Source organism: Phyllostomus discolor, chromosome 4, assembly GCF_004126475.2.
Source record: "Phyllostomus discolor isolate MPI-MPIP mPhyDis1 chromosome 4, mPhyDis1.pri.v3, whole genome shotgun sequence".
Lineage (NCBI taxonomy): Eukaryota > Metazoa > Chordata > Mammalia > Chiroptera > Phyllostomidae > Phyllostomus > Phyllostomus discolor.
The window spans coordinates 146,386,683-146,402,202 of record NC_040906.2 but is presented as its reverse complement, the minus strand read 5'-3'; the positions used below and the strand labels follow the sequence as shown (position 1 = coordinate 146,402,202).

Here is a 15,520-nt window from a genome sequence, read left to right as displayed (position 1 = left end):
CCCTCTCCGCGTCCGCGTGTGCTGTCTCCTCTGTGATGCGCACCCCTGTGTCTCGTTGTTCAGGTTTACCCTTCTTACAGGAACACCAGTCAGTGGGGCGAGGGCCCCCTGTACATCCTCATTTTATTTTAATTACCTCTTAAAGGCCCTATCTCCAAATACAGTCACCTTCTGAGGTGCTGGGGGTTAAGACTTCCACATTTTAGGGTGGCATAGTTCAGCCCATAGTAGTAGTTATACGTTTAAACTACGGTTTCTCAATCTCATGCACATTTTGGCTAGATAACTCTGTTGTGGGGGGCTCCCCTGGGCATTGCAGGGTATTTAGAAGCATCTCTGGCCTTTTCCCACTAGACAACCATAGCCTCTGCACAGTTGTGCAAACCGGAAATGTTTCTGGTTGTTGCCAAGTGTTTCCTCAGAGACAAAATTGTTCCTGGTTGAAAATCAAAGCTGTTATCGAGTTTATTAAGACAACACCATTTACAATTCATATGTCATTACATGTGTTGTTGATTGAGGGTAAATACTTCAAAAACCAAGTAATTCTTCAAATATCTTTAGAGAATCTGGTTGGTTGTTTATGAAACAGTATGCTTGTATTTTCTCCTAATGTGTGTCTACTAGTTTTTAACTAGTTTGAATTGTTACCACACTGAACGGTAGTTGGAATTACAAGAGAGCAAGTATGGAAAGGAAAGGAAAGCAAAGAGAGAACACGGTTAGTTTTCTGTCTAGAAGAAGAAAGGCAGTTCTGAAGAGAAGTAGTTGTGACTTTAAAAGCAGACTCAGAACTGAGCGGCATGTCAGAGAGTCAGGGAAGACACACTTTCAGGATGGGGGTGGAAGTTGTGATTAAAAGACAAAAGTCCTGGTGAGAAAAACTAGTTTGAATGATGACAACTTTCACTTGTACTTGAGCAGTCATTAGAAACTTTTACAAAAGCAATTTCAATAGTACAAGAAGTTAAGAAGCCCCTGGAGAATTTGGAAAGCAGTGCAGTGTGAGCCACTCTTCCAGAGATTGGCGCGGACAAGCAGGGAGAGTGGAGACTTTCTGAGAGAGGGGCTGGTTCAGATAGTGTGTCCTGGGAGCAGATGGAGGATTGAAGTTCCTCGTAGTCTGTGTCCGAAATGCAACAGTGCATTTTATCATGAAAGTGATGTGACCATTGCAGATAGGCACAAGGGATCTTTCTGAGGTGCTAGAAATGTGCGGAAACTGGACGTGGTAACAGTTGTATAACTCAGTCAACTTATGGAAATACTTGAACTGTATACTTAAAATGGTTGGATTTTTGTGTTGAGTGAATTATATCTCAACAAAAAATACTGTTCAGAAAGTAATACTACCACATTATAGGCACTTTGGAAAGTAGAGAAGAGGAAAATACCTACTATTCTATATTTCTAATATGAGCATTATCTTTTTGTTATGCGTGCTTCCAGTCTTTATTCATTATTTGCTTTTTCCCCTAACATCCTTATAATAATAGAGGGAATATACATATTTTTTCTGATTTTTTTCATAAACATTTCTCCATAGTACAGCACAGTCTTTATAACTATAACTTTTCATAAGTGCATAATTTTACATTGAGAAGAGATACTTTATCGAAAAATTATTCTAATATTTTTCACAACCAGACTTACCTAAATAAGTCTATCATACAAGTAGCTCCTCAGTGAAACTGGGGTGAGTATAAGAGCACGTATGGAGTGATTCATTTTGACAAGAGGGACAGTCCATTTTTATGAAAGAAAATATGGGAAGAGACGGTGTTTGAAGATAAAGAGAGATAGTTTGAGTTGATGAAAAGGGAAACTTAGATGTTTTCTCTGATTAGTTGGAAATTTCTCATAGAGTGATGAGACTTAAATGGAAACTTAACAAGGCATGGTTTGAAGTTGCCTTGTGGGAAATAGGAGAGGAAATTCTTTTTATTATTATTATTTTTAAAGAAGATAAAAGCATAATGTGTAACCACATGGGCTCAAGTAAGGTCAGGAAAAGTAAGGTTAGGAAAAGTACGATATCGCAGGAGACGGCCATGAAAGGGGAAAGCCAGCACTGAGCTGAAGGTTCCCTAGAGGGGGACTGGAATGGGAAGTGTGACACCAAGACACGGAAGTGAGAGATTCTGTGATCCTGGGAGGAACCATTGAAATGGCCCACGGGGTCCTGCTGACTAGGTGAGCAGAGTCAGGAGATGCTGGGGTGAATAAATAAAGAGATTTTGTAAGAGGCTGTGGTCAGAATGGGGATTGTTAAAACTGCAGGGTGTCTGAGTTCAAACTTAGTAGGAATGTTATGATATTTAGTCCAAATTAATTATCAGTCAGGTCATTTAAAGACATTTACCATTGTCCTGAGAATTTCTGGTAGGTCATCCTTGATTAAATCTCTATTATACACACTTTTCTTTGTTGCTGGTATTATATTCACCTCTTGCTATAACTGCATTTTCATTTTGTATCTTCTTTGTGTATATGTGCTTTTATAATACAACTTAATGTTTTTGAAAACAAGATACAAATTATAAATTAAAAACTTTTGACATGTGTCACTGTCACCTCTGTTCATTAAAATAACTAATATTCTTTTTTCTCTTTCTAGATTGTGAAAGTTGCATACCAAGAAAAGACAGCCACTGTGTATCCCGAGCCTCCAGACAAGGAGGCCTTTGTCCGCTCTCAGATGTACAGCGCCGATTATGACCAGATTCTACCTGATTGTTATCCTTGGCCCCAAGAGGCCCAGCAAATACAGACCAAACTTGAACAGTAGCCTAGCAGTTGACATTTCTAACTCCATTAATGAGATCTTGAAGTCTTTCATAATTTTTAAAGATTGGAATCTTTTATAATGATTTATATATGATAGGTTAAGATAATTTTACTTTAGCAATCTAAAAATTCATGAAAAAATATTAACATACTTTATGGTAAACATTACTTAGACAGTTTATTTACTCTGGTTATTTATGATTTCTGTCTTATCTTACCTAAGTACTCTTTAAAAGCTGTTGTACCTACCACTGAGAAACTTAGTTGTTTTTAGATAGGAAACTAATGGGAAGACCAAAATTAGTAATTAATTGATATGATTAAAATGAAAACCATATTTTTTTGTTGACCATTTTGTTAAAAATCTTTATGTGTATGTGTGTAGACACACACACACACACACACACATATAAATACAGAAATATATTTAGACATAGATGAACTTTTGCTAAAAACAGAAACAACACTTTGTTGCCTAGAGAAATACAACCTCTCAGGTATTTTATTCCAACTCTAGACTATATTTCTTCTTTTGGTGAACTGAATTCTAACATTTCTAAGATAGATCATTGCTGTTTACAATGCCTTGGGCAGCCTTAGATTTTACTATTCTTTCCCCATCACTGCATCTTGCTCTCACCGTGACCTCCGTAGGATATCCCTTCTAACAGCACCTTTCTCCCCGCTCCCCCCCCCCCCCGCCCCACCGGGTGCCCTGCCCTTCTGCTCCCCTCTGCCGCTGTCTGGCTTGTGAGGACTGTGGCTCCTGTCCTGAGGTAGGTCCCTTCAGTTCAGCACAGCCTGCTAGGTGGGAAGAGCTGAGAAAAGAGTAGGTAAGTTCCTTGAGAAGGGGCTGTCTGTGCAGTCGACCTTTTAAGACAAAAGTGTCCAGAGTTAGGAGCAAGGGCACGGTTCCCGGACAAGCTGGGTTCCAAATGGAGTGATCTGCTCTAATGTCCTCTTGATTTGCTCAATAATTAAGAGCACATTGTGTTGTTACAATAAACACAGTTTCCTCTGAACTTGGAGAAAATTTGGTAACCACTTCCCTAATACCAGAAATTATCTTTACATTAGATATTAAAATGTTCTAATTACCATTAATAGTTACAGCCAAAAAATTCATGTTAGCATTGAGGTTTACTTTAGAAATTAATCACTGAACCAATGGAAATAATTTTAAATTTGTAAGCTCAGGTACAATAACATTTGCTACTTATTTCCAGGAGAATTTCCTGGAGAATTGGCTGGTTTTGAAGTAATGCTTTTAAAGATTACAAAGAGATGTTCAAGGTAAACTGTACTATAAAAATGATTTTATTGGAAGTTGCAGGTTACACAAATTGTTTTAAATGTGAATAGAAGGGGTGGGGGTATTTCTGAAGGTAACATTTAGTCAAGAATTTCCTCAAAATAGTTATTTTGAAAAGATCCAGAACATCTATTTTTTGTCTGTTTCCATGTTGTCTTGTAGTTCTAACTCAATGTACTTAACCTATGCAAAAGATTTATTAAAGCATAGAAAAAGTGAATGAATAAAATCATAAAATAATTGTTTTTCTCTTAAAGTATTATTACATTTTAAAATAATGCCTGGTCTTAATGGGTGGTCATGTGACAGTATGTTATACATTTAAAAATATTTTGATAGCTAATTCAGAATGAACTTCATTTATTACATGCCATATATTATAGTTTTGGTAAAACATGGGCACAAAAATATAGTTTTTTTTTTTACCAAAAATCCTTTTTGCTAAAAAGTATCTCTTCTCTCTTTCCACCTTTAAGACTGAAATAACTGAAAACCAAGGTTTTATTAATGTGCGGTTTGCCAGATTCCACCAGGAGTTGCACTCGCAGACTCACCAGGCCTCATGTAAGTTAAGAGTACTGACCAGGACACAGCAGGTCCTGGATTAGGGATAGGGACGTATGGCGAGAAGCATTTGGCAGACTCGTGACACCCTGTACTAGGTGAACAATAATAGCTCTTGTTTGATTGCTGTTAAGTCATATGTCCCAGGAAGCTCGCCAACCCCCCAGCCCCAGGCAAACCAGAACATATGACATGTCCCTTCTTGCTAATCAAAGTGGGAGCTCTTCCTGTCTGAAGATGTCTGTACTGCCTTGCTGGAAGGTCCTGTAATGACCTCACCCACTTTAACATAATTAACATCATGTCAGATTCTATCATGGAGAGGAGCTGTAGTGGGTATAAATAAAAAGGGCAAACCCAGGAGAAGATTCCCACTGAAAGAATTCTAGACTTCACTCATTTGTGTTGGCAACACTTGAGGAAAATGTTTGGGATTCTGAAAATGTACTGAGGAAGGAGAGGTGTAATTTCGGACTGGGTAGAATTGTTTGATAGTATGTGCTTGCCACAGGTTCTGGGTTCAGTGTGCTGCTTTAAGCAGTTGAAAGTGATTCTATTTGTTGGTTCAGTTAGTTGACTGAAATGTAGACTTAATAATGGCCCACATTACATAAAATTGAGAACACAAACCTTGAAATAATATAAAGCAATTTAAAGATTTAAAAAAATGACAATGTTGGAATGGATTTGTTCTGTCCAGATCAGACCACTCTAATCCTACCAATTCCCTAAATCTCCCCAGAGGACCTACTAGTGACTCTCACTAAGGCCTTGACAGACACATTGGTGAAGGGAACAGCAGCATCCATGAAAAACATTTCTTAAAATTGAGGTATAATTAACATATAATATTATATTAGTTTTAGGTGTACAACATGATTTGATATTTTTATATATGGTGAAATGCTTACCACAGTAAGTCTCATTACCATCTGTCACCATACATAGTTCCCCCCCAAATTTATTTTTCTCATGATGAGAACTTGGGAGATTTACTCTTTTAGCAACTTTCAAATATGCAATAGAGTATTATTAACTGTGGGCAGCATGCTATACATTGCATCTCCATGACTTATTTATTTTATAACTGGAAATTTGTATATTTTGACCCATCTCACCAATTTCCCCCAACCCCTCATCCCCCATCTCTGGAAACCACCAGTCTCTTTTCCATATCTATGAGCTTAGTGCTTTGTTTGTTTGTTTGTTTTAGATTCCACATATAAGTTTTATTTCATGTAGCATAATGCCTCCAAGCTTTATCCATGTTGTAGCAAATGGCAGGATTTTACTTTTTTTAAAAAAGATTATTTTCAGAGAGAGGGCAAGGGAGGGAGAAAGAGAGGGAGAGAAACATGGATAGGTTGCCTCTCACATGTCCCCACTGGGGACCTGGCCACAACCTAGGCATGGCCCTGACTGGAAATTGAACTGGTGACCTTTCAGTTCACAGGAGGCCACTCAATCCACTGAGCCACACCAGCCAGGGCTTTACTCTTTTTATAGCTGAAAAGTATTCATTTATACCATATTTTCTTTATCCATTCACCCATTTTTGGACACTTGGTTTGTTTCCATGTCTTGCCTATCATAAATAATGCTGCAATGAACACAGAGCCCATATATCTGTATGAATTAGTGTCTTCATTCTCTGTAGATAAGTACACAGAAGTAGAATTCCTGGATCATATATGATAGTTTCATTTTTAATTTTTTTGGAAATTCCATACTGCTATCCATAATGGTTACACCAATTTACATTCCTACCAACAGTGCACAAGGGTTCTCTTCTCCCCACATTCTCACCAACACTTATTTCTTGCCATTTTGATAATAGCTTTCTGACACATATGAGGTGATACCTCATTGTGGTTTTTATTTGCATTTTTTTGATGATTAATGATGTTGAGCATCTTTTCATGCACTTGTTGGACTTTTTGGAATGTTTACATCTATATCTTCTTTTTGAAAAATGTCTATGCAGATCCTCTGCCTATTTTTAACCAGATTGGATTTTTTTGCTTGTATTGAGTTGTATGAGTTTTTATATATTTTGGATATTAGTTCCTTATCAGATATATGATTCAAATATTTTCATCCTTTCAGTAGGTTGCCTCTTTATTATGTTGAGGATTGCCTTGCTGTGTAGAACTTTATAGTTTGCTGTATACCACTTGTTTATTTGTGCTTTTGTTGCTTATTTATTTATTTTGTTGCCTTTGTTTTTGGTGTCAAATTCAAAAAATATCACTGACAAAACCAATGTTAAGAAGTTTGCTTCCTGTGTTTTCTTCTAGGAGTTTTACAGTTTCAGGTCTTTCATTCAACTCTTTAATCCATGTTGAGTAAATTTTGTGCAGTGGTCCTGTTTTTCCAGTACCATTTATTGAAGAGACTGTCCTGAATGTATATTCTTGGCTCATTTGTCATGATTAATTGACTGTATTTGTGTGGGCTTATATCTGGGCTCTATTCTGTTTCATTGATCTATGTGTCTCTTTTTATGCTAACACCATCCTGTTTTGGTGACTATAGCCTTGTAGTGTAATTTGAAATCAGGGTGTACAATGTCTCCAACTTTGTTGATTGCTTTGGCTATTTGGAGTCTTTTGTGGTTCCATACAAATTTTGGAATTTATTTCTGTGAAAATGTTATTAGAATCAGGATAGGGATTGCATTGAATCTGTAGAGTATTATGGACATTTTAACAATATTAATTCTTCCAATCATTGAACGTGGAATATCTTTCTGTTTACCTACATCTTCAATTTCTTTCATCAATGTCCTATTGTTTTCAGTGTACAGGTATTTCATCTCCTCAGGTCAGTTTATTCCTAGGTATTTAATTCCTTTTGATGCAATTATACATGAGATACTTTTCTTAATTTCTTTCTTATAGTTTGTTACTCTTGTACAGAAATCAACAGATTTTTGAATATTGATTTTATATCTTGCAACTTCAGTGAATGTTTACTAGTTCTAATAGTATTGTATTTTGGTAGTCATCTCAAGTAGAGGCAGTTTTACTTCTTCCTTTCCAATTTGGATGCCTTTTCTTTCTTTTTCTTGCCTAATTGTTCTGGATATGACTTTACTATGTTGAATAAAAGTGGCAAGGGTGGGCATCCTTGCCTTGTTTCCGATCTTAGAGGAAAAGCTTTCAGCTTTTTATCATTGAGCATGGTATTAGCTCTCTGCTTGTCATATATGCCCTTTATTATGTTGAGGTATATTCCCTGTATACATAATTTTTGAGAGTTTTTATCATAAATGGATGTTGAATTTTGTTACATGCTTTTTCTGCATCTTTGAGGCAATCTTATTGTTTTTATCATTCATTTTGTTAATGTGGCATATCACATTGGTTGATTTGCTGGTTTTGTAACATCTTTTCATCCCAGGAATAACTCTCAATCATGGTGTATAATCATTTTAATGTATTGTTGAATTCAGTTTCCTAATATTTTGTGGAGGACATGAAAAGCATTTTAATGGCTCTTCTCTGTAAGCTGTGGAGGGTTATGGGGAATGCTGTGGTTAAAATGGGTCCCTTATTTCAGTGGAGATGTCAGAACCCCAGGCTTGATAGAACCTTAACAGCAGCACTTTGCATCAATTAATAACTGAAGACAAGGTGGAAACATGATAATAGAAGCAGATCAACTGTACTCAGAATAGCTTAGTTTACAGAAATCTTTGCTGGTGGCCAGTAAATCACAGGGCCCCATGTCCTGAAATTTTGGTGAAAAATGTAACAATTAGGACAGCACAAGTGCTGACCAAGAAAAATGAATGCCAGTATGTACAACTGATACAACCACAGCAGAGTCTATCAGCTGAATATCAGCTTCGCTGAGGTCTAATTGGTGGGCAACCCACACAGGTCTACTTGACATGTAAAACAGCAGCAGAAAAGCCTGCCTATAGCCACCAAGATTGAGTGTCAAGGCCCTCACCATGTTGCCAATCACAGATACAAATGAATGACCTCGAAAGTGAAGAACTCTGTAATATAGATGTTTCCAAAATCTTCCTTTGTGGCTGCATTTACTAGGACAACAGTACACTGCATGAAGAAAACCACTAGGCCTTTTGGAAATCATCTGGCCATAGTCTGAATGAATACAAATTTCTGGGGACTCTATGTGACAAAGTGTACGCTATAGGAATAAACCCATCTTCTAGTAGTTTCCCAGTAGAGAGTTAGAATTGAGTTCTTCATCATCTATGGCAATATCCCCATGTTGGATCCCTAATGTATCAAAAAGAAAAAAGGATTATTCTGACAGGAAATCCCAGGTAATTTGCAGGGATAAGTCCTGCTATTAGAAACTTTAGAATAAGCAGAGGTGTGATTCTTACTATATATGGGATTAACATGACTTTGGCATGTGTAAGAGACAGATGGATCTTTAGGAAAAACAGCTGCTGTCAAACAAGTTCTCTTTGTTGGAGTGAATTAGTAGGTGGCTATTGATTTGGCCAATGATTTTTAACTTGTTTCTCCTTATTCCAGTGAGTAGAGGGCTCCAAAGCAGTTTGTGCTATCAACAAGCAACATTATAGATTGTCTTTTTGTCAATGTTTCATTAACTCTCTGACACTGTCCCGGAATATAATTCTGGTTATGGGGCCTTAATGATCTCACTGTTGTCCGGAGCATCATGCTGGTCTAATGCATTGACAGTGCTGTGCTCACAGGACCAGGAGCACGGGTGCCATCAGGCTCCGTGGATACCTGCTAACATCCATTGGGCTGTAGGGTAGATGGTCAGTCCAAAGAAAGCCCAAGAGTCTGGTGCATGCTGGAGCATCCCCTCCATGATAACAAATGGTGTACTTTGTCCCACCTACGACTAAGGAGGAACCGAGTGTTTGGTGGACTTCTTTGAATTTTGGGTCCACTACTCAAATCTATTTATGGGTGATCCACATGCTTCCAGCTTTAACTGGTCTAAGAAGAAGAAAGGCCTCTCCAGCTGGTCCTGGCTGCAGTGAAAGTACTTCTACCATGTGGATCTTATGAGTGAGAGAAATCAAGTGGACTCAGAGTTTTGGGGCAAATCGGGATTCTGTATAAAACCAGGATTTTTGAGCAAACCATGCTCTCTTCAGAACATACCTATTCTTTCAACTTAACACTGGGCTACTTGAGGTAAAAGCAAATGAAAGAAAATTGTCCTGTTCAAAGAGTTCTGTGGAGACCTGAGATAGGCTCCCTCCGGGCCTTCTCAGGTTCTCCTAGAAGGGATGGATGGTGCGTAAGCCGTCATATATGGAAACAGTCCACAGGCAACATACTTCTGCTTTTATGTGGGATGTTTCACAGGTCCTCGGGTTGTGGTCCATCAAGCCACCTGGCCAACTCCTCAATCCATTATACACATATCCCCAGCCCTTAGCCTAGCACATACTAGACCAATAAGGAACAAAAAGCAAGAGAACATACTTGAAGAAATGTTGACTTAATTCACTATATTTTAAAGACACTACCACATTTAAAATGAGCATTCTTTCTGAATAACTATTTTAAAAATACAATGTATGTATACGGTATCAGGTTTCTTCAGTTACAAGCAGTAGAGACTCAGTATTTCAAGAAAAAAAGGGCAGGCATTGGGTAGCTCAAAGGAGGTGTTAAATAACCAAGCATTCAGTAGGCCAGAAGTGAAGGTGGCATTGCGGGTGTAAGAAGCAAGAGATCAAAACTGCCTTTATGGGAGGCTGCCAGTGGGTGATTTCATGTCTTTCACTTCTCCCAGACCACATAGAGAAGGGACGGTTCCCCAAAGTGTGTGTGTGTGTGTGTGTGTGTGTGTGTGGAGTGCCGTGTGCTTCTTATCAGACTGAACTGACAAAACTAGTAGTCTACTTACTGAACATATGCAGCTGAGTTTTGAATGATCATATTTGAATTTTTTCTATAAAAACCTACACTTCTCTGATAATTAATGTCTATTATTAGTGCTTCTGATAGCAATAAAGTATTGCTGCATGCTCATACAGGTCACATAAAAGTAGGTTCTGAAAAACTATCACCAGAAACAGCCAGAGGCAAAAAAGACTTCATAAGCTAGAATTTATTCCCTTCATTTGATATGTAAATAATGTACTTTTTGTTCCATATTTCAGTTCTTTAAGCTTATCTGTCACTACTTTTGCAAATCTAATCATAGAAAAATCTCTGAATGGTTTAGGCACATATTAGGTGCTTGGCACATTATTATTGTCTCACTTCAAAGGAAAGAAATTAGTGAAGTTACATCTGTCTAGAACCTGTGAATGCTAATTACACTTAACTGGTTTGGGGAGATTATGTGGAAAATTCTATACAAAGTTGTTTTCAGTCCATGTAAGTCTTATTTCTCCCCCCTTTTTTTGTATTGAAAAATAAGTGAGGCTCCAGCTCGAGTCCCAGCCACATCTACAGCAAGGATGAAAGACCTGGCAAGGCAGGCTCACAGCAGAACCTCTGAGTTGTGCCTGAAAGGAAACTCATTCTGAGCTAAGAGCACAGGCAGAGCAGGGTGGACCTAGTTCCAAGGCTTCAAGGTCACGAGTTGGTGACGAGTTGGTCTGCTATTCTGTTTGTCCTGGCCTTGGCCCAAGGACAGGTGTCTACATCTTAGACACTGCAAAGCCAGCATGCACTAGTCATCAAAAATTCTGTAAGCACGTGCAGCAATGATGGGCGTCTAACAGTTCACCATGATATGGGGACTGAGGAATTCCCCTCCAAGTTACTACATTTCAGCATCCAGCTTTGGAGTCCTGAGGGGACCAGGACGTCAGTGGGGTGCCTGGGACCCAGCAGAATAAAATGTTCCCTGAGAAAGGACAGTAGTAGGCAGAAAGCATGGGAATCAGAGAAAGCTGCAGAGAGGCAGCTCAGGATACTCCTTGAAACAGAGGAGACTCTCAGAAATTTTGGGGTGGGACAGATACTTTGTCATGAAAAGGTTTTTGGCAAGTGCCACTTCAATAGGAGTTATTACCATTAGAATAAACTCTCATTTTGAAAAAGGCTGGTGAAGCCTGTGGTGCTTGGAATTTTCAGAAGAGATGACAGTGACTTATCACCAAAATGCAGAGCTTGATATTTTCCCCCCACTAAGGGGACGGTCCAGGGGCATCCACACTGGGCCTCTTGCAGCTCTCGCCCTGGTGCCTGGGCAAACATCGCCAGGATGCATCACCTGTGGAACACTTTGTGGACAAATCATTTTTTGTGGACAAGAACTGAACTAAGAATATTGGTGTCATTAGCATTGGTATCATTAATCAGCTGATGTAAACAGCCAAAGAACCTGTGTTGTCTTCACTACTATTGACACTGCTGATTCCTCTGCCTTAACAGACAGGATCTGCTTTTACTGAAAGAAAAAAACCTCAAAATAAGGGCTTTAACATAAAGTAAGCAATGCAGTAAACATGCTCTGTGTTCTCATTTTAAACTTGATTTAGAATTCATCTCCAATAACGAAAGAAACGTGTGTGCCAACTGCACACTAGCATCACGACAGGGGAGGGGGATGTCACTCCTATTTATGAACTCAGCTGCGGCTGGACTGCTGACATCAACTGTGGGCTTTGGACTCCTCTCGAATTAAATCAGCTTCCCCAGTTAAATTGACTGCTTTTATTAAATTACAATTAAACAGTTTTCAGTTAACATAAGAACATACAGATAACATCACGATTGCACTGGTACAAAGTTAAAAGGCCTATGCAGAAATTCTGGAGCTAGGTTTCTCACAGGAACGGTAAACAGCCACTGGCCTTTTTATTTTGGTTTTATTGACAGAAATACTGACTTGGTGAAATTACAAGCATAGGCCTTTCAATAGCTTTCTAGGAATCTGAACTTTTGCTTTCAATACCAAATAATATCTGGAAAACATGTTCACTTTTGTGTTTTCTTAGGAATTCTAAGAACTGGCCCAGATTCATGTGATAGTCATTCCTTAATCCATAGTCACCATGGGCCTCTAGGAGTAATTCTTCAAAAGAATGGAAAAGGCGCAGGTCCTCCCCATTTCCTTCTGTTTCAATACTTTCTGTGTGCTTACAGGAAATGTGTTTCCAATTGGGGTACCTAATTGTGTGCCAGAATTCCTCACAGTGCACTTTGAAACCCTCCACACAAATTATACCAGGCTTTCCTGTCATACAAAATCCAGTCACATCTAACCTTTTCCCAACATCCAAAATCTTTTTCCTTAGGTCCTGCTGATATATATGGTGGCTGTAGATCCACATTCGGAGAAATGTGTTCTTAACTGGCTTTGCTCGTGTAGAAGGTTCATAAACGAGCTTTCTGTTCAGGAAATAGGAGGCGCTGTTGTCCTGTAACCACTGGATTGCTGCGCACACACAGAGCTCTCCTGGATCAAACGTCCCTATGTAAGAAGTGAGACCTTTGTTGAGAAGTAGCTGCTGCTGTCTGTCAAGCTCGGATGACCGTCCAAACAGCTGCAATGCTACATAGGGGTAGCTGTGAGGCATGGTTACTTGCAAATCGATTTTCACCTTAAAATGAAAATCAAATAGATTTATGTACCATAAAATCACCTAAGCTGGTTTATCGTGACTTAATTAAATGTAATAGTTACTGCTACTATTACCAGCTAAGTGCCAGACACCATACTAAATACTTTATATACACTATTCCTTCCATTTATGCATTCATTCATTCCAGTTGAACACTTAACTCACCTAACCACATGCAGGTAACCTATGCTAGAATGAAGAAGTGGAGACACTATTTCTGCCCTTTGTGAAGTCTAGATCCTAGTGAAGGAGACAGACATTAAACAAATAATTACATGTAGCAAGTATTTAATTTCAACAGTAAGAAGCATTACTGTGGAAGACTATAGGGATCCACTGAAATGTGTATCCAGGGGGACTGAATCAGTCTGGGGACCCAAGACATCTCTCAGGAAATGACAGAGGATGAGTATGAGAATTTGTAAGAGTTGTCCTCAAATGCCTAGTCCACTTGTTACCTATGCTGTGCTAATGCTGGAGATAAATGGATCTGAAGATTAAGGTAATTTCATTTTTAGAATTTAGATTTTTCTATCTGTATTTGCTTTCTGTGTTTAGGGTACCACCAGAGAAACATTCATTTACTCCTTAAAAGCCACTTTTGCAAAAAGCCACATTTAGATTTGTAAAAGTGACATGTGTAGAAGAGTGTCCATCCTATAATAGTTGGACTGGTAAAAAATGGGATGACTGAACAGAATAATGATAGTAAGATGTTTTTAATAAAACAAATTGGGCATATTTGTTTAAAAGGGGTGTGCATGTTTATGTACAATTCAGGATGTTTGTCAAAGATGATATATAGGGCATCCCATATTTCACATATCTTGCTTTCAGACAACTAAAGGGTATTTCCATTTGTTTCCTGGATCAAAAGCTTATGTTCCAGGTGTTTCCAGTAAAAGCTAGGCAATGGCAACAATTAAAACAACTCAGGGCACTTACCTTGGGCTCCTCAATCTGGAGTGTAATCACAAATTCAATTTTTGGTGGCAGTGCCTCCCTTGTACCTTCCAAATATCTCTTTATATTCGTCAGGGCATTTACATCTTCAAGTTTTACTTCTCCTTGATTAGGAAACATAGAAAACAGCATTTCCATCTCCAGCAGCTGAAGCTGCAGGCACTCTTTCATAGAAGCGGAGGACATGTTGCCTTGATATCAACCTGCCAGGAAAACTGGAAAGGCCCAGGGACACTGGGTTTGTCAGTCGGCAGTGCCTACCGAAATTTCCCGAAGGTCCCTTTTCTCGGAAGCAGTTTTACAGGAACGCTAAGCATTGAGAGCTAGGGGCACAAACTGGCGCGTTTACGCTCTTTCTTCTTTATCTCCTGGACCCCAGCATTTAGTATGCGCAACATCCCCCAAGATACTTCGTTAAAATTCAGATTCCCAGTCCCTTTTCCCTACTCCCACTTCCGATCTAGATCTGGGAATGTGAACTTTCAACAAGTGTTCCGAATTACTTCGTTGCAGGTGGTTGTCAAACATCTGCGGACACTTAGAAAGCCTGAATTCTGGGATAGCAAGGGGCCCAGCTTCTGAATCCTCCCAGGTCTCTGGCATGGGCAGAGCTAGAGGCTGCGGTGAGGGAACTCCGCAGTGCTGTTGGGGCGGAGCTCTGGGTCCCAAGGCTTTGGGGTCTCGAGGCACCGCCGCCCACGCCAGTTTCGCCCTCGGCCCCCCTAGCCTCTCGGGTGGGTCTTTACACCTCTCCAGAGAGCAACACCGGCCCGGGTGGCGTCTTGAGAGCTCTGGACGCTTTGAATCCATTTGCTTCCGCTCCGAGGTGCCCAGGTTTGCGGAGCGGGGCGGGTTCCTACAGTTAGATATGTGAATTTTAGTCTTAAAAGAGCGGAGATGGGGTGGGAGTGGTGACTCCCGGAGTCAACGGTTTGGGAGATGAACCTGGAGAATCAAGAGGCGGATGCAAGAAATTGGGTGGCGTTCACTGTGGCCGAGGCCGCCTCGTCGGAGGCCCCAGATCGGGACTGGCACTCCCCCAACCCCATCCAAGATCACTAGGATCCCCGGCTTCCCACCACACTGGACGGGACTGGCCACCGCCAGACCCAAATTTGGAGGCGGGGCTGGGCATGTTCCGGTGGCAGTGCTAGGACGGCCCGCGACCCTAGGCCCCAAACCCCGGGCCACCGTGGAGGCCTCACCCTTCCTGGTCGTTCAATCAAAACAGCCCCAAGCCCGCTCGGACCCGGGTTCCGCAGTTCCTGCAGGCGCGGGCTGCGCGCGATCCCTGAGGAGACAGGGCGGGGCGAATGAACCCTCCCCCACAGTGATTGGTTGAG

General features: G+C 40.0%; 2 protein-coding genes across 2 annotated transcripts in view; one reads left to right on the top strand and one right to left on the bottom strand.

The window, feature by feature from the left end:
• Nucleotides 1-4,340, top strand: part of ME1 (malic enzyme 1) — a 172,623-nt gene extending 168,283 nt beyond the window's left edge. Inside the window, exon 14 of the mRNA XM_028510473.2 lies at nucleotides 2,618-4,340. Coding sequence (XP_028366274.1) covers nucleotides 2,618-2,788 — 171 coding nt within the window. The 3' untranslated portion in view covers nucleotides 2,789-4,340. The remainder of the gene's footprint in view (nucleotides 1-2,617) is intronic.
• A 7,086-nt stretch (nucleotides 4,341-11,426) lies between these two features.
• On the bottom strand, nucleotides 11,427-15,504 carry RWDD2A (RWD domain containing 2A). The gene is made up of 3 exons (XM_028509461.2): nucleotides 15,383-15,504; nucleotides 14,160-14,392; nucleotides 11,427-13,193 (listed from the first exon to the last, which is right to left on the bottom strand). Exons 2-3 carry the CDS (start codon nucleotides 14,361-14,363, stop codon nucleotides 12,516-12,518), a joined length of 882 nt encoding a protein of 293 aa, XP_028365262.1. The 5' UTR covers nucleotides 14,364-14,392; nucleotides 15,383-15,504; the 3' UTR covers nucleotides 11,427-12,515.
• Between the last annotated feature and the right edge of the window lie 16 nt (nucleotides 15,505-15,520).

What these genes read in the sequence shown, in the direction of transcription:
- RWDD2A (XM_028509461.2), bottom strand. Translation starts at nt 14,363, where the DNA reads ATGTCCTCCGCTTCTATGAAAGAGTGCCTGCAGCTTCAGCTGCTGGAG. An exon ending in TCCAGATTGAGGAGCCCAAG is followed by an intron (nt 13,194 to 14,159) that starts GTAAGTGCCCTG and finishes TTTCATTTTAAG; the next exon opens with GTGAAAATCGATTTGCAAGT.